This window comes from Aspergillus ambiguus, assembly GCF_047715705.1.
Source record: "Aspergillus ambiguus strain CBS 117.58 unplaced genomic scaffold BDV59scaffold_6, whole genome shotgun sequence".
Taxonomy (NCBI): domain Eukaryota; kingdom Fungi; phylum Ascomycota; class Eurotiomycetes; order Eurotiales; family Aspergillaceae; genus Aspergillus; species Aspergillus ambiguus.
The window spans coordinates 140,115-157,464 of NW_027395519.1; the positions used below are offsets into that span (position 1 = coordinate 140,115).

General features: G+C 50.8%; 5 protein-coding genes across 5 annotated transcripts; all 5 read right to left on the minus strand.

The window, feature by feature from the left end:
- Positions 1–344: 344 nt before the first annotated feature.
- BDV59DRAFT_141877 (endo-1,4-beta-xylanase) lies at positions 345–1,994 on the minus strand. The gene is made up of 9 exons (XM_073687187.1): positions 1,601–1,994; positions 1,450–1,539; positions 1,277–1,398; positions 1,080–1,225; positions 921–1,028; positions 839–868; positions 699–789; positions 575–640; positions 345–519 (listed from the first exon to the last, which is right to left on the minus strand). The coding sequence occupies exons 1-9, from the start codon at positions 1,845–1,847 to the stop codon at positions 430–432; spliced, it is 990 nt and encodes a 329-aa protein (XP_073550389.1). The 5' UTR covers positions 1,848–1,994; the 3' UTR covers positions 345–429.
- A 410-nt stretch (positions 1,995–2,404) lies between these two features.
- BDV59DRAFT_172843 (GPI-anchor transamidase) lies at positions 2,405–3,990 on the minus strand. Its single transcript, XM_073688784.1, has one exon. The coding sequence runs from the start codon at positions 3,930–3,932 to the stop codon at positions 2,739–2,741; it is 1,194 nt and encodes a 397-aa protein (XP_073550390.1). The 5' UTR covers positions 3,933–3,990; the 3' UTR covers positions 2,405–2,738.
- A 143-nt stretch (positions 3,991–4,133) lies between these two features.
- On the minus strand, positions 4,134–6,379 carry BDV59DRAFT_211270 (putative acyl-CoA oxidase; the record flags this gene model as incomplete). Its single annotated transcript, XM_073695771.1, has 7 exons — positions 4,134–4,897; positions 4,950–5,004; positions 5,064–5,583; positions 5,635–5,784; positions 5,833–5,952; positions 6,011–6,209; positions 6,256–6,379. The coding sequence occupies 7 exons, from the start codon at positions 6,377–6,379 to the stop codon at positions 4,377–4,379; spliced, it is 1,689 nt and encodes a 562-aa protein (XP_073550391.1). The 3' UTR covers positions 4,134–4,376.
- Positions 6,380–8,227: 1,848 nt separating this feature from the next.
- BDV59DRAFT_141904 (DEAD/DEAH box helicase) lies at positions 8,228–11,334 on the minus strand. Its single transcript, XM_073687188.1, has 2 exons — positions 11,072–11,334; positions 8,228–11,013 (listed from the first exon to the last, which is right to left on the minus strand). Exons 1-2 carry the CDS (start codon positions 11,290–11,292, stop codon positions 8,334–8,336), a joined length of 2,901 nt encoding a protein of 966 aa, XP_073550392.1. The 5' UTR covers positions 11,293–11,334; the 3' UTR covers positions 8,228–8,333.
- A 147-nt stretch (positions 11,335–11,481) lies between these two features.
- On the minus strand, positions 11,482–13,797 carry BDV59DRAFT_172846 (putative choline transport protein). Its single transcript, XM_073688785.1, has 5 exons — positions 13,283–13,797; positions 13,181–13,227; positions 13,051–13,130; positions 12,502–12,994; positions 11,482–12,446 (listed from the first exon to the last, which is right to left on the minus strand). Exons 1-5 carry the CDS (start codon positions 13,487–13,489, stop codon positions 11,690–11,692), a joined length of 1,584 nt encoding a protein of 527 aa, XP_073550393.1. The 5' UTR covers positions 13,490–13,797; the 3' UTR covers positions 11,482–11,689.
- Positions 13,798–17,350: the final 3,553 nt, after the last annotated feature.

Genomic DNA, 17,350 nt, shown 5'->3' on the forward strand with positions numbered 1-17,350 from the left:
GGCTCTCATCCAAACGCGAGGCTGTTAGTCGACTGGGATAAGTAGTGAATTGTCCCGCTGCATAGCCATGCACCGGCAGATGCCCGTGGCGGAGATATGTAGATTGAACGAATCACAGCCAGCTGATTGTCCCGCTGGCATGTGCTATGGTGGAACAATGTCCCGGACCAAATTCCTATTCAGGTTTTTGAGGATCAAAAAAGAGTTATGCCATCTGCCTAGAACGCAGGATGGACTAGTCCTTGCCCTGGGCGTTTTCAAGCTGTGTCATTCAGGCTGTGTGCGAAAGGTACGCATACACTTTCCATTGGGAAATACAGTACAACACGAAGTTAACAATATACAGCGATTCCAGTCGCGAAACCACGCCACTCGATGAACGAGCATCAAATTCACCATTATACTTCAATCCTCCGCCGCTATATCCATTCACAGGGCGTTCATGACAGCGGTGAAAGCCTCCTTGGGCTGGAAATTGCTGTCGAACAGCAGCGGGGTATCATCCGCACGCCAAGAGTCCTAGGGTCTCATTAGTCGTTGCTCTATTCTAATTTTGGGAATTCAATGAACGGACCTTGTCGGAAACACCCCAGGAAGTAATTCCAACGCAGGTGGGGACGTTGAGGCAGGCGTTGGCGACCTGACTCGTTAGCGCTCTAGGTATACTCAGTACCCCACGGTAGATAGCTATTACTCACATTTACGTAGTCTTCCGCAGCGGCTCCAGCAATGTCAAGCTCGGTAATGGCGACTTCAGAGACACCGGTTGAGGCGAGAGAGCTCAGAGCTGTAAGGTTTGGTCAGCTGTAGGCCTTCAATAGGGTACCGGGTGACTTATTCTTCGACGCCCGAAGAGGGCCAAGTGCCTCTGTAGGCCAATCAGTACATAAACGTTACAATTCCATGCTAGCGACACATACCCAAGGTGCGACTGGGATCCAATTCCATCAATCTGGGCACCTGCGTCCAATAGCTTGGACACCAGGGACACCATGCCCTGTGTCTTGGCGTAGTTGGCGTCGTCCAAGCTGAGCCGTGTAAGTTACAAATCCTATACAGTATGGAGTACTGAATCTCACTTGTAGTCGTTGATGTACAGCTTGGCATCGGGGTCAGCGGCACGGGCTGTCTCGAAGGCCATCTGAATATAGTCTTCTCCGATGACGTTGTAGAAAACGTTCTCCCGCAGGCTGCCGTCCTCGTTGAGGGCCTCATTCACGACATCCTATGTCGGTCAGTTATTTGTTGCTCGACACCAGAAGCGACGCGAGCCTACCCAGGCGTAGATCTGGCCCTTATACTGGCCCATAACAGTCGTGATGTGGTTGTTCATGACATCGATCAATGTGTCTCTGTCGGTGATGCTCTGCACCCACGAAGGGAGCTGAGAGTACCACACTTCGACCCATCAGCAGCGTTCGTTCTGAAACATGATTGCCAATTACATACCAAGAGTGTGTCCACGGACAAGAAGGTTGTTCTCCTGTGCAAAATTCACCAGGTAATCCGAGCCGTCGAAAGAGAAGCTTCCCTGGGAGGCTGCAATATAATCAGCAACGTACACACATATGCCTTGACGAAATAGATATCCAAAACACACGTTCGGTAGCATCCCACTTCATGCTATTTTCTGGGGTCACTTGACCAAAGTTGGCCTTGATGACGGCCACATTCTGGCTCTCTGAAAGCGTGCCTTCATCAGCGCAAGTACCCCAGTAGGTCTTGCCATCGGCAACAAAGGCGGCATTGAGGCCAGTTGCGTTCTGACGACGTCCAAGCACCGAGAACGCAGACACAGTGGTCGAGGCGAGGAGAACGCCGCTGGCAAGAGATTTGAGATAGACCATTTTGCTAGATGATGCTGAATATACCGAATACAAGTCCAGTTGCAAAGGTACAGTCCGATCCTGTCACCATACAGTGCCTCTCTGGGCGAATTTATACTCCAGGGACAGTGAATAAACATTGATGGCGCCCGGAAAGCGAGATTGTGGCTTTAGGCTAATATTTGCGCCCTTCCACTTTAGGAACGGGCATAGTCCAGGAACAAGAAGATATAAAACAAGGCCTGTTTCAGCCAAGCATTCATTTTCCCAATGGTGGTGGAAATGATCGACAGTTTCTAAGTGCACTTCCCCGCAGATGTCATCTCTTGACCCTGTCGAAGGATCGGTTTTCGGTACAAGCTTCAGCCTGAAGAGGGATGATCGAGTCAGGGACTCTTTCTGCAGAAAGGAGGTATCATGGTCCAGACCAGGATGTGGAAAGCGATGAATAATTCGTCTGATGTCCCGGATAAAAAGGATCAGTTTGATGAACTCGGCAAGTGGCCGATTCAGACTTGCCGGTCAACAGGGATCCTTTTAACCTGCCTTAAGGCTGAGTGGGTCATTGCCTATGGACCCAGACATGGCAATATCCCATGTGGATAGGCCCGGAGAGACAAGTTGTTTGGGATTGTTGGACTCTGGCACACCGAACGCGGCCAATATCTCGCACCATCTGGTTCGACTGGGGCCAGCTAAGTTCATCCGTCGATGGAAGGACGGACCCGTCCACGGCTTCGTATATTCCACGGAAGCCTTGGATGGCGTGAACAGAGTGTAGGGCAGCCCAATGCTCCACATGAGACGCCGATTGACACATTAATTTTACATTCAAACATCTACTCAAAGCTTGAGGACCACAGGTCACTAACAGGATATATTATAGGTGATATTATGTGCCATAGATTCATACTAGGACGGCCGACCTAAGATCGATCCAGCGAACCAGACGGCCGCACATACGCCCAGCACCGAGGCTCCTAGGGCTCGCTTTTCCCAAGGGGTGTCCGCTGCCAGTTTTGCTGGCTGCACAGTTTCCTTACGGGATTTGCGATGCAGCTCAACGGGATCGGAGCGATCCGACGGAATATCAGTCAGGCCGGCGGTGTCGTTGCGCGTTGTGGTATGCCACCTCTCGACCAATCGGGCGATCTCCAATAGATCTTCTTTCAACGACCCTGGATCAGTCGCATTGGCGTTCTCGACTTCGATGTTCTGTACATTTCCAAAGAAATCCACCACGGTCCGCAATCGACCCTCCGGCTCGCCACCAGGGAAGAGATCCCATCGCACGCCAGGTTGAGAATGAATTTTGGCTTCATCGTACGAGTCGAAGAGGTCGCCCAGGGTGAGTTTTGAATTGGCGTTGGTAACTTGAGTTTCGAGGAACTCGAGCACATAGTAGGTCCAGCGATCAATAACAGCGACACCGACGTCATTATCGGCATGGTGCGAGTAGGATGACTCGTCAAGGGCACTGGACCCAGTGGCAATGATGTTGGGCGAGTAGAAATGCGTGTACATGGTGTTGGCCTGGCAAGTATCGATCATAAACAACAACTCGTGGTAGCGCTTCTTCTCCCACATCTGACCAAATGCGTCGGCCAGATCCCAAGCACCGATTTCCTCCGCATCCTGGAACTTCAAGAACTGGTCGCCGCCATGGCCAGTCATGTAGACGAGCACATTGCTGCCCGCGTCTGAGCCGAGACGCTTACTACGGGGGACGTCTTCATCTAGCCGATCGGTCAAGAGCCGTATAAAATTCTCAACGGTCACTTCGTAGCCGCGATAGTCCACCTCAATATTGTCTCCGTAAAGGTCAACCGCGCGATCGGCGTTACTATAGACGGTTCCGGGGAAAGCGTTTCGGGGGTTACACGCCATGTCATCGGGTAGCATCAGGATAATCTGGGAGTCTGGAATTCCCAGGCGCTTAACGGTACGGTAAAGTGAGAGGACATTTGCAAGATGGCGATAGTTGAACCAAAAGCGAGATGTTGAGACAAGGACGGCCCAGTTGGAGGTGTGTTCGGAGAAGACGAAGGGGCTGAGGAGGAGGAGTAAGAGGACGATGGCTGGAAACAGCCCGCGGAGAGTGAACATGGCAGATAAATTATCAACGCATAATAGCAAAAAGAAAGAAGAAAAGTCGACAATAACGAATGAAAGTGGGAGAGGTTGAGCGAGATGCGGCGAGACGTTGGAGACGGTGTGGTCATGTGATTCTTATCCTGCCACCGCCTTTGGGTTTCGTTCCCTCCATTTCGTCCCGTTTATCACAAGGCAATTCATACTATGTACGGCCTTCAAGGCCGGGTTTATCTCCTGTCCTCTTGTATACAGAAGCCAGATCAGGAATAATCAAATCCACCATCCAAGTGAACATTCCGGACTTACAAGCGTCTCTAAATGCGAGATTCTCAAAAGAAAGGAACGTGGTCAATTGAGCGTACTAATACTCCAAGTGGTTCGGAAATATACATCTGCACCTCGGACGGCGCTAGATCGTTGCTCAGAACTATCAAGGACAGACACTGAAAACACAATTCAAAGCTTCCACTGGGATGCCTGAAGGATATCATACTCTGCACTCCCGGTAAACATTGGGATAGCACCAATAAGCCCGTCGAATCTGTCAGAAGAGAGCATTGGGGCAGTGCAAAACGGCTCAATATCGAAGCTATCCAGATGCTCATCCAGACGACCCAGAACGGCATCTGACGCTTTGCATTCCATCTCAAATTGGGCTGCCCTGGCAATTCCTAGTTTCTCCACATACCAGGCCGAATCATATTTCACTGCCCCAGCCTCGTATAAAGCCAGGAGATCCCTATCTACACCCGCATCTACCGCAGCCTCGTACGCCATGCGTTGGCCAATTGCAAGTACCATGGGACGACACTGCGGAAGGACATAGCGGTTGTAATCATCACCCCTATGGCTAGTGTATGTTTTCAGGAGATGGGCGAGCTCCGCGCCAAACCCTGCCTCGTGTTTCGCCAAAAGTGAGTCAGGGTTTCTGATCTTGGGCAGTGTGTACCGGCCCAGGAGTAGCTCAGTAGCAAGGCCTGCCAGACTTAGTAGGTACCCGGACGTATCAAATATGGAGTACAAACTTACGGATTGACAGAACTAATACTTCGCCCTCAGCAATACTTGTCGCCCGCGTAAGGGACTAAGACTGGGTTAGTGGAGACAAATGTATAGGGCTATAAAAATGAGAATGAAACATACCTCCATTGCTCCCATCTGATTATGCGGATACATCCCCTGTGCACCACTTCTTTCAATCAAGTTACTCAGGCTTCCCTGCGTGTTCTGCAAAAATAAGGCTTTCCCAACCACTCCAAGACCATGCCTAGCAGCCGGATGAAGGGAAGGATCGTTGTATTTCCAGGTCACCCAGTCCGTAAAGGCCTCCATGACGGCGACTTGAGCGACCGCATGCAGTATCGGTAGCTGCTGGGTCCGAAATGATATAATAGGTGCGCGTTCCCCGTTGATACCTTGTTGTACCGTACGGCGCTGGCTGTACTTCCCGACGATAAAAGCGGCGCATCGAAGGAAGGGGATCATCCACAGACTGAGGCACATTGCCCCAATGCTGAGTCGATCAATAGAAGACAGATATTGGTTCCGCAGATTAGCTGGCTTTTCTAGGTCTCCCAGCATGGCCCCGGGGGGTAGATGAACATTCTCAAATGCAGTAAGTCCATGATCAAGCATTCTACCTCCTGTAATCTCCGGAAGGAGCCTGAAATGATGTCAGAATAGTGATGCAGTCACCATAGCCTTAGTTACCCACCATGATTTAACGCCTTTGCACATCTGCTTTCCGTCATTGATGGGAACTATGAAAGGACGAAGCCCTCGATGCTCCCCTTGTACCAGGAGTTGTGCAAATACTATTGCCACTCGACGGATGCCTGCAACCGGCATAGACGGTGGCATGAACCTGATTTCGTTAGTACCATATCTCATCCTTGAAGTGGTGCAATAATACTTGATTGCGCCTGGTGTTGGGGTGTTAAGAAGGAAGCTACCGTCTGGCTGGCAGGTAGCTGTGGTCTCGGCGTTCCGCGCATCGCACCCATGAGCAATCTCATTGAGCATGAAAGGACACCTATGTTTGACAGGTTAGAGGTAGGTATAATCTATAGAAAGTTTAATTAATTACTTACGAGATGTCAAAATTGAGTATCTCGTCCATCAAAGCCCGGAGATCAGGTCTATTCACAGCAAATGGTGCAACCGTCCCGGCAACCAGGTTAAACTGGATAGTGACCAGGATGTGTGCTGTGGTATCCCGAACAATAATATTGTTTGTATGGGAGCGCCAGAACTTCGGAGTCAAATGAAGGATGTCATCCATGGTCATACCTGATTATGTTAGTTGGGGTATAGTGACCAACAAGACACAACTAACCATAGTGGCGCCCAATTGTCCTGGCTCGATGGTATGAACGTTCTAGGTGCTCAAGGCGTGTGCCATCATCGTAGTGATGCTCGAATAGAGGAGTCGAAAGGAGGTTGATAGTAGATGAATCCATGGTGCTTAAGATTTCTTAGGATGTATATACTCGATGCGGATATAAGACTTTCTCCTACGGATTGTATCGAGGACAACATGTCGTTTATATACCTATATAGGTGACAGCTTCGCTTCCCCGTCCCCACAACATTGTCGGTCAAGATATCACGAGCGGATCGCTTATCCAGTATTTTACTGTATCTGGAAACTTGCTTTAGAATCAAGAAATTGTTCGACTCTCGCTGGTTTTTGATTTCTGTACCAGTAATATACGGGAGGATAAAGTTTGACAGCATAGATACCGAAAGCCTAATAGGCGTCGTAGGTTTCATTGTAAACTTCCATACAGGATCTGATGGCGTAATTTTCTCCTACGGGTTACTTTATTGATAAAGCTCCCAGTATACAAATGGCACCCGTAGCAAGATAAGATATTAGTACTCCAAAAAGAAAGCCCTAGTGATTATATCCTCAGACAAGTAAATCCATGATTGATTCTATCTAACGGCAACACGCCAAGATTTGAAAAGTAAGTGAACATGGATGTATGTCTAAGAAAATCATCATATTCTGATATCAATAACATTGCCGATCTGGAATATGCACTCCGCCAGCAATGGTAGGGCATGAGGGCAAAATATCCATTTTGGATTTTGCGCGTCCGGAAAAGCGCACTAGTGATCGGCTTTATGGCTCGCATTTGTCCATTAGCTATCTACTTTGACACTAGAGGGCATACATCAGAGCTGAACTTTGACCATCGCCACCTCATTGACGGGGATAGTGATGCTTCATATGCGTCAGAGATTTGTCCCGAGGATTTGGTGCCAACCATCTTCAGTAAAGATAGACTTCTTCAAGAGCAAAAAGCAAACCAAACCATAACCGATCCTCGTGCAAGACACATGGATGAATTGGATACCCGAATTCGCACGGCCAGAGTTGAAGATCGCAGCTGCTCGGCATTCACGAATCTGACGTCAGACATGAAATTACTTGCACACCTTGATTGTTAGAGTTCAGTTAATCCCCGAACCCACAGTGCTAGTCGATGATTGGGTAGTATGATTGAGGAACATTTTGTTGGCCTTCAAGCAGTCAGAGAATATTCACCAGCCCTATCGGCAAGTCCCCTTCCTCGACGACGAATTAAAATGGAACTAAGCCCAAATACAACCGGGAAGCAGCTCCTACATGCGTGCCGGCTAATCCTCGGTGTTATTACTGGCGCTTTCAATCATTCAAGACCACCGTTTTGGATATCAACAGATATCAGCACATCCATACTCCACTTTTCATGAAGCTCATCTGACTAGGATTTTAAATCCCTTATACAGGTGGTAATACGGGTAGTGTAGGAAACTATGACACGTTTCCACTGGCTTTAGGAAGTTCAATATTAACTACCCATGACGGGTGAACAGGATGATCTATCGTGCCTTTGATAGCTGCGGTAATAAAATGAGTCTGAGCACCACGTTGTAGTGGCTCGACAGAAAACTACCCCCTGCACCCGAGCATACATCAGCTAGGCTTCTGACGAGCACTGACTTCTCATTATGAATATCCATTAAATGTGATGGCGTCTCCGAAATATTCCTCTGCCATGTTATTACCTTTCCACGCCAGCCCTCATGGATATGTCCGAAGCAGTGCACCAGCGGCCTGGCTCGGGAAGCCACCCCGAACAGCCCTGGGCAGCCTGCCCGACTTCCCGAAACTGAGAGGTCAATTATGCCTCTGGGGTGACCATGTGTTATAACCACATCGGCTTCTTGGATATTGAAGCTGTGTCCAGGACTAGCTCTTCAAGCTATATTCCAATTCCCATGCAAGGTTAACTAAATATTCAGTTAGCTCTGCCGTGGGTACTCCGCAATGAGCTAGCGATGTCGCGACACCCATCCACTTCTCTACTCAGTATTTTAATATACATGCTTGTTTATGATAAAACGCCAAATGCCCATCATAATCTAGTCAGAGATAACCACCGGCTTCGAGGCATCACCGTCAGTTGTCTCTGCCTCGCGAGATTTCTTAAATATAAAGACAACCCTGTTGCCCTCCTCCTGCAACACAGAAACGAGAACATCGTCGTCGATCGCCTGGCTGATATCTGCTGGATCATCGGTGCCAAGCAGCTGAGGGTCGATATGTACATAGTGCGAAAGAGACTGCTGCATCTTGCTCTTATTGTCAGGATTCACGGTGCCACCAGTTTTCATCTTCGCGCCGATTTTGCGAGCGGCAGCCTTGCCACGTCGATTTCGGATCATCTGTTCCTGCTTTTCCATATCCAGCTCGGACGCTTTGATCAGCGAAGGTAGGTCAGGAAAGTCCTCGTCGGCTCCATCTTCGTCCACCGAGTCGACCACGCACGGGGACTTATCTCCATCTGCGTCCATAGTGGGATCGGATGATGGACGATTTGGCGAGGCAGTTCTCAGGCCCCTGCCACCACAACTACAACCAAGAAGTTCATGTGTCTGACATCGGCTCTCCTGGTCCAGCCTGAAAAGGTCGCGCAGCTCGTCCCGCGAGAATTGGGCCATGCTGTCCTTATTTTCCATTACACTGTCCGCAAGCTCGAGCTTCGTAACTTGCCTTTGCCAGATCTTCTCTTCAAGACTGCCCTTCAGCAGAATGCGGTAGATGCGGCAATGTCGTTTTTGGCCGTCGCGGTGGATCCGCGCCATGGCCTGGATGTCGGTAGCTGGGTTCCAGTCAACGTCGAACAGCACGAGCCGACTGGCTCCGATCAGGTTCAGACCTGTGCCGCCAGCCTTTGCGGACAGGAGGAACGCAAAACATCGGTTTGCTGGAAGGCGATTGAAATCCTCGACAAGAGATTGGCGCTTCTGTGCGGGCGTTGATCCGTCAAGGCGGAGAAATGGCAGCGAGAGGGCAGTAAGCAGCGTCGCAAGGAGGTTGAGAGTAGAAGTGTAGTTGGAAACGAGCACGATCTTTTCCGATGTGTTTGTATGAAGCTTGTACAGCAGCTGATCCAGCACACGAACTTTAGCGCTGGAGGAAGGAGAAAAATGCCTGAGGAGATTCGGCGGCAGTGAAGCGAGCAGAGCTGCAACCGTCTCATTGGGAGCTTCATCAGACCCTTTCTTCGGCGACAGAAGCGATGGACTATTGCATAGTTTCTTCAGGATCGTGATGAGCTGAAGCGCGCTCTCGGAGTTTCCCAGCACGCTTTGGAATACTGGCGACGCAAGTACATTCTGGTAAATGTTGGCCTGCGTAGGTGTCGGATCACAGAACAAGACGTACTCCGTCTTCGGGGGCAGATAGTCGGCCAAAATATCCGCGGTTCTGCGCAAGATGAATTTGGACGTTAATTCACGGAGCTCTTCGTTCCGTGCTTCTCCCTTCTCGATGTCCTTCTCCGTCGCCTCAGGCTGTCTGCTCCGGACGATAGGTCCCTCAAACTCCCGGATGAAAGACTTGAAGGTACCCAGCACGCCCGGGTTCACGAGATCAACCGCAGCGAAGAACTCCTTCAAGTCATTCTGGATCGGGGTACCCGAAAGAATAACCCTCTTGTTCGCATTGAGCGACTGAATCGCCAGACCACTTTTGTTCTGCAGCGTTTTGAGCCGATGGCCCTCGTCCGCGATAATGATATCAACCCCTGCGCCCTTGGCCAAAGTCTCCTGCACAGTCCTCAACTTCTCATACCCCACGATCATAATATTATACGCCCGACCCATAGTAAAATCCGTCAGACGTTTCCTCTTGTCATCATAGACAAAGACGCCAACCCGCTCGTTCCCAAGCCACTTGCGGAACTCCCGCCGCCAATTATCGATCAGCGTAACGGGACACACGATGAGCGCCTTCTTCACCACCGGCGGGCTCTCGTAGACGGGGTTCTGCTTCAGGAGCGTCCACAAAAGCGCGATAGTCTGCAGCGTCTTCCCAAGACCCATATCATCCGCCAGGATCGCGCCTTCGCCGTTGAACCCTCGCATGCCCATAACACACTCGTACAGGAATTTGACCCCCTCCCGTTGATGCGGCCGTAGATGCCTTGCTAATATAGGGTCCACAACCACGTCTACGATCTGCCTGCCCTTCGGTGCTGCACTCGGCCGCGCCATAACCAGCGAATCCGGCTGGGTTGGATCATGTCGTGGAACAGGAGTATCAACTGGGGCACGGGGGGCGGCAGCGCTCTCTCGCAGCGGGTTCTTGAACGCACTAGACACAACCGCCGGCTTCGTAGACGCTGGATTTGCAACCGTCGGATTCGTCAGACCCTTTTCTCCTCGCTTCGAGGCTCCACCAGGCGTTGTCGATGTCGGTGTCGATGCCGATGCTGAAGCGCTGTTTTTCCGTCCAAGGCCCGACACGGGTGCTTTCTTCGCCGTAGGAGCGGCTGCGGGTGTAGTCGCCTTAGAAGAAGAGAGAGTCTTGGTCTGCAGAAACTGCTTTCCAGATAGGTACTCTTTCCGGGGTATCTCAGAGTCGATCTCAACCTCCTTCCCGCCAACGGACAGCATCACGCCGGGCTCAAGACGCGACCCGTGCATGGTCCGCCCCATGTCTTTGCCCGATACATCCTGTAGGTATACGTATCCGTCGCGAATGGTCAGAATGCCGTCGCCGTCCCAGGTTTTGTTCTTTTTCGTGGTTGGCTTGCGCCTGGACATGCGTCAGCTGGCAAGGGATGGCTGGTTATTCTGGAGACGACGATGCTTACCACAGGACATTGAAATATCGCGCTTGTGTCGCGTCAGGACTGCTTCTCTCTGGTGATTCGGCTAGATTTTTCACCTGGACCAGTGGCTTCCTCTCGTCTAGACGCGGCTTCTTTGCGGGCGGGCCATTATTGTCGCGGTCCGCGTGTGTCGCGGTGGAGGTGTTTGGGGATGACTGTGGCAGTTTCCTTATCAAAGGAGGTTTGAAAGGCTTAAAGACCATAACTTACGACGGTCTTCGGCTGCTACATCCGCAGCATCGTGTGTGGAAGGATGGGAGGTTGTGAAGAAGCGCTATGAGTGACGCGACGGGACAGCGCGTGATCACGTGGAGATAGTCCCTTATCTAAAAGTTATGTGTACAAATTAAGGTAACATTGGAAGTACTCTTTGCAACCCAAGTACCGAGCATACCAGCCAAATATTGTCATTTGCATCCCTAAATAAGGTGGATATCTCTCTAAAAAAAATTAAAGGGCTATATATACAGATCGTCTGAGTACACCGGAGCTTGGGCGCAAGCAATGTAGGTAGTCAAGATCATCAACATGAAGTGGGAGGACATTAGAAGAGGAATTTTGTACCATGAAGGAAAATACAGCAATGATCAGCCAATGCATTTATTTCGCGTCGTCGAGCAACACCTTATCCGTCAAGGGGACAAACTTGGGCCCCTCGTACGAGCCCTGGCGGATGAACCACCAAACGACCACGAAAATGGTAAGACCGCCTGTCATCAGACTGGCGTAGTTCATATCCTGGGCATTGGTGGGCAGCGCATACGGGAAACAGAAGATGACGACGAAGGCGAGAATGTACACGCAAGCAAGAGCGTTGACGACAAACCCAACTTTACCCATCCAGAAATGTCCGGGGACGAAGCTCGAGCGACGGGTCAGGATGTGCGGGAAGATGGCGGCGAAGTAGGAAAGACTGGAAAGCTGCACGAAGCAGCCCACGAAGGCGCTGAAGGCAGTACTGGAACCGACGTAGATGCAGGCGAGGATGGTGATGATCACTCCACAGACGAGGGTAGCGTTGAAGGGGTTGTGCATACGAGAGTTGACGCGCGAGAGCCAGCGAGAGCATGGTGTCGCCCGGTCACGGGAGATGGTCCAGAGGGTGCGGCCGGCAGTGATGTAGCAACCGGCGCAGGTGATGACGGTAGGGAGGAAAGCCACGATGAGTAGGCCAAGAGCTCCTCCGCGGGATCCGGTCGCTTGGTGGTAGATCTCGGCCAGGGGGAAACCGTAGACGCTGTCGATAACGGCTTGGAGGTCGTTAACGGAGTAGAAGACGGCAACCATGTAGAGCACGCCCGTTACGAAGCCAACGGACATCTGAGCAAGAACGGCCTTGGGAACATTTCGACTGGGTCTGTCAGGAAGGGTTAGTATTGTATCCCAACTGGTGGCATCAGATGGGTGCATACCTCGGAATCTCTTCAGCAAGATGAGTCGAGCAATCCGGAGTGCCGACACTGTAGGCACCGTTGAGCATACCCGCGACGAAGACAAACCCCTGGCTAGAATAACCGGTTCCATTCTGCCAGGTACGCCACACATCGGTACCGGAGGCATATCCAGTGCCGTTAACATGAGGCATGACAGCGCAGACGACGATAGTGATGAAAACACCGGCCAGGATAAAGAAAGCTCCGAGGTTTCCGATGTGAGGCAGGATCCGGTTCAAGAAGAGGACGATGCAACAGCACATCCACGTGCAAATGATCATGCTGACGAAGATGTGCCATGCCTGGGGGACGAAACCGGGGTGCATCAGAGCATACATGGAGACGGTCTGTTGGCCCAGAATGAGGGACATGGAGGCACCACCAAGAATCCAGGCCAGGCAATTCCAGAAACCCGCCAGGAAACCACAGAAGCGGCCATATTTTCCAGCAGTAATGGAGGCCCAGTGATACACTGATAATGGGTTAGGAGAGAACTCTGGCAGAACAAAATGGGATGCAGCAACATACCACCACTAGCGGACGGCATGCCGGAGGCGAGTTCGGCAATCGAAGCCGCAACCAACCAATAGCAGACAGAGACAGCAATACTGAATGGCAGTTAGCACGGTGCCTGTGGTGTTGTCACGGAAACTCATACAATTCATAGATAACACCAGAAGGGCCACCATTGCTCAACGCAGTGACCTAGATAATCTAGTCAGCCCCGATATCGGCTTGAAGTGACGCTGTCAAAACATACCACACTACCTCCCTGGGCGATCCAGGTGTTTCCGGTGGTGACGGCGACAGCACAGATACTGAGAAGACTGAAATTGCGCTCAAGCTCCTGCTGATGACCGGAGGCGTTGACCAATTCGACAGAGGAACGTTCCTCGCCGGTCTCGACGGCTCCGACTTTCTCGGGAGTTCCGACTGTGTTCAACTCCATGGTGGACGGGGGGTCCATTCTGGAAAGAGCCGAAGAGGATGACCGCGGTCAAAGATCAAAACTTCGAAAGATAAGAGCTGCAAGGATTATAGGTGGGGGGCGAAAATGTTCGTATACAGCGCGGGGGGGTGGATAGCCTCGGGGTTGAGAAGCGTCGAAAGAGCGGACGGCGGAGTGTATACAAATCAAAGCGGGATTAAAAAGAACGAGGGAACATGATGTGAACAGGTGATCACCGGGAAAAAGGGCGAAGACAGAAGCGACACCAACGTTGGAAGAAAAGGAACGACAGGGTGGTGATGGTGGACGAGGGAGTTTATAGGAAGTAAAGGGCCTGGCGAGTACACTTCAGGTACCGCGAGCACCTGCTCAGTCACGGGTGGGTGGGCCTTTGGAAATCTCGGAGGCCACAATGTTCATCTACAGCCAACCAGGGGCCCCAGTGGCCGGTGGGTTATCCCCAAATGGGCGAGAGAGGGGTGATTTCCCGGCGATGATTGGTCAGGGCTGCTGGCGATGAACAGGGGGCACGCGGAGAGCCACTAAACCCGGAAGGGGAGCTTCAGCAGAAGCTGGGCCTTATCAAGTGTCTATGCAGTACATCTTAAGGTTACGGAGAAGTTGGATGGGTATTTAGGAAGTCAATTTGTTGGACTGCTTGTCCCATGCCATCCACATTCCCTCAAGTAAAAATGCTGTTGGGAATTGGGCTTGGTACAGACGGGTAAACGACGGGTGTTTTGCTGATCGTGGGAAATACGTAGCATAACAATACCTATCTTCCCTACTCGGCTAATATATTAATTCTGGAGAATACCCAACATTTCGATATCACGTGTTCTCGTGCTTGTTCTTGCAATCTTTGACAAGAAAAAAAACTCTTAGTTCCTCTCCGAAATAGATTGATTCATTAATCCATCAGCCCAAGTCTTGTCGTCACCAATGTCTAACTTTTCACCGGGCACTCCGTAAATTCCAGAATCCCCCGGGAAGACGGCTTCCCCCATCGTGCCAGCGTTCAAACCACGGCTCGCCACTTGCCACCATCGAATGGAGACTCATGGTACGGGCGATGGGGCAGCTGGAGTCTAACTTTATTTGGCTCCAATGACAGCCAGCCCCGGAGCCAAGCCATTTCCTTAGCTTTATCGGAACGGGAGGGATTATCACTCAGAATTACTCATTCCTTCTTAGTTGGATGGAGATGCACAAGATATGCGGAAGCCTTGCATGCCCACGAGGTGTCTGGTACCCGCGAACGGCTGGAATAACAGGTCTTGGTATGGTTATTGCACTTTTCGCTGCTTATCATGATCTACGGAGAAACCATGGGAGCGTGGCATTTTATAGTAAGCTGTATGCCGCTCGTCGTAGCGGATGATTTACAGCGTACTGACAGCGGACTGTGCACGGAGTACAGTGTTGGCGGGACCTATATTAAGGAGCCCCTAGGGTATCCGACGCACACTAGGCCTGCGACCATCGTACCATGTTTATTTCCCACCACGACCACCTGCGGAGGGCTTACTAGGAACAGTCCATTGCCTCATACTTCTTTCTACTCAGTCAAAATACCCACCGAGGAGAAACAAATGACTCCCAGACGACGATACCACCAAAGACGTTGCACTCGACTTCGGACATGACCGGACAATAATTCCACAGGGCTCAAAGAACCAGGGGCGAATTAACTTGGTGGCAATTCCTCCAAGGCCCGTAGTTTCTCCAACGTTAATATCGAGGAGTTCGAGGTCTGCGTCAGACACTCAGCCCCATAGGAGTAATCTATTGTTAATATGGCAACGGTGAAGTACTCAACCGTCGAGTACAAGGTGGCTCCTCGGCCAAGTCCGTACATATGGTGAGACATGTGTGTGCACCGTACAACACCGAAATAGGAGTCGCACGCGACATCCAGAGGGCGACCACCGTCAAACTACCAACCAACTCTCCAAAAAGTCTAGACACTTGGAGAGCCTCCGACTGATCCCATTGACGTGGACGCACAGGTCACCGTCAAGATCGAGGAGAGCCCACCAACGAATCCAAATTACAAATTCACAGAGGGGTCAAAAAGTCTCAACCAGAAATCGACCAGGGCATAAAATCAGCCGAGGCTCGAATCAATGGACCCCATCGATCGGGCCAAAGAATTAGACTAAAAATCTCAGATCGAGCTGGCAGTGGCCTGAAGCTTGTTATAGGTTAGGCATACACGCGCATCCCTGTCTGCCAAGCATCGTCTGAATCGACAGTTAGGGACATCTGTCTAGACTTTTGGGGGTTGCCCTGCTCAGTTAGTGTCCTGTTCGTGAGGCCGGAATCTTCCCGAGTCCGATCAGAGCCAAATGGGCGTCGGCTGAATGGAAGATGAAATTCGGACTGATCGCTAGGTATTGACTGGTTCACTTCTACAAGTGATAGAAAAATTTTCTATTTTCTTTTCTAGGATGTTTTTCTCTGTGATAAGTGATCAGCACTTGGTTAGTGCAGCAGAGGTTCAAAATAGTCACACCAGCCCGTCCGCCAAGGGAGATCGTGGTCCTTTCCAGCTGCCAGATCTTAGCGTAGCGGCAATCGACGCGTCCACGGTCTCCCGTCCGTGCATTTGAATAGTATTGTACGGCTTATAGAGATTCTATTGGCATAATACTTCCACTAATTACGGCATATACGATAATTATTTCCCCCGAAAATGATCCTCCGTTGTCCGTATTATGGACACCAGACAGATACGAGCCGGGGGACGGAAAGGCGCATGGTCGGATCAATTGGCAATTCCGAACCCAATACATTGGGTCAGCGTTGCACCGCACCACGAAGTGCTTCCCCTGACCCCACCGGCGGATGGGAGTGGAATTAAAATCCATTTAGTATGAAACCAACCGGCTGCCGCTGGTATCCTTATTGCTTGTACGTCTCACTCTGAATTTAAAAAAAGGTGATTTATCGTGGCGTAAAGAAAATGAAGAGGCGGCATTGGCAGGATGACAGGAAAGTTGATCTTCTCGCTTGAGTCATGATTTGGAAGACCGAAGCTGATCTTCACCATGCGAGCGACGATCTCCGGTGGATTCTACGCAGTAACAATGCGAATACTTAAGGAGTGTCCTGCCGGTAGATGACCCGGTGCTTAAACCTGAAGGGGAAAAGGAAGAGCTGATGCAGCGTCCCAGAGATTTAGGTTTACTACACTAAATTGGAATAGACGGAATATTAACTTGCGACTAGAGAGACCCCACGGCATATATTCTCAGCAATCCTGTAATTTAACTGGGGAAAGACAGGAAAATGCGTGCGGGCCGCCGGGTCCATTGCCCACAATAGTAACCAGCCGCTAACTATTGATCGCTTAGTGACCTGACATGGTAAGATACCCACCCCCGGTGGATCTCGTCTGTTGCCATTCAGGTCCCCAGAGACGGACTGCGCCTTCATCTGGCGTGTTGAAGCCTGCTGGTTGGATATGGACAACCATGCTCCGTCAACCAATGCAATCAAATTCATGCTCGCCAAAATCACCTAAATAATGAGAATAATAATAATTTGGAAAAGGGAGAGTGGAGACCTCTCCAGCGAACCATACTGCGTGCGAAGTATGCAGCAGCCATGGATATCCCAGCACATGTGCGTTGCCAGCCTGGTGGCCCCGCATCAACTCTACGTGCGTGAGAGTCTGAGCCATGGATCCAACCTCCGTGGGTGATTCCCGGGTCTGGGTACGCACGACGTAGTGGTATTTTTTATTTTATGGAACCTCAGGTGTGCCCCCAGATCACTCTAATTTGCCCAAGCCCTGGGGGAAAGACGTGGATTGCTGTCCAGGATTTTCAGGTCGTCACCGATTGTGGTAATCTGTCATTCAAACCCAGGATCCTG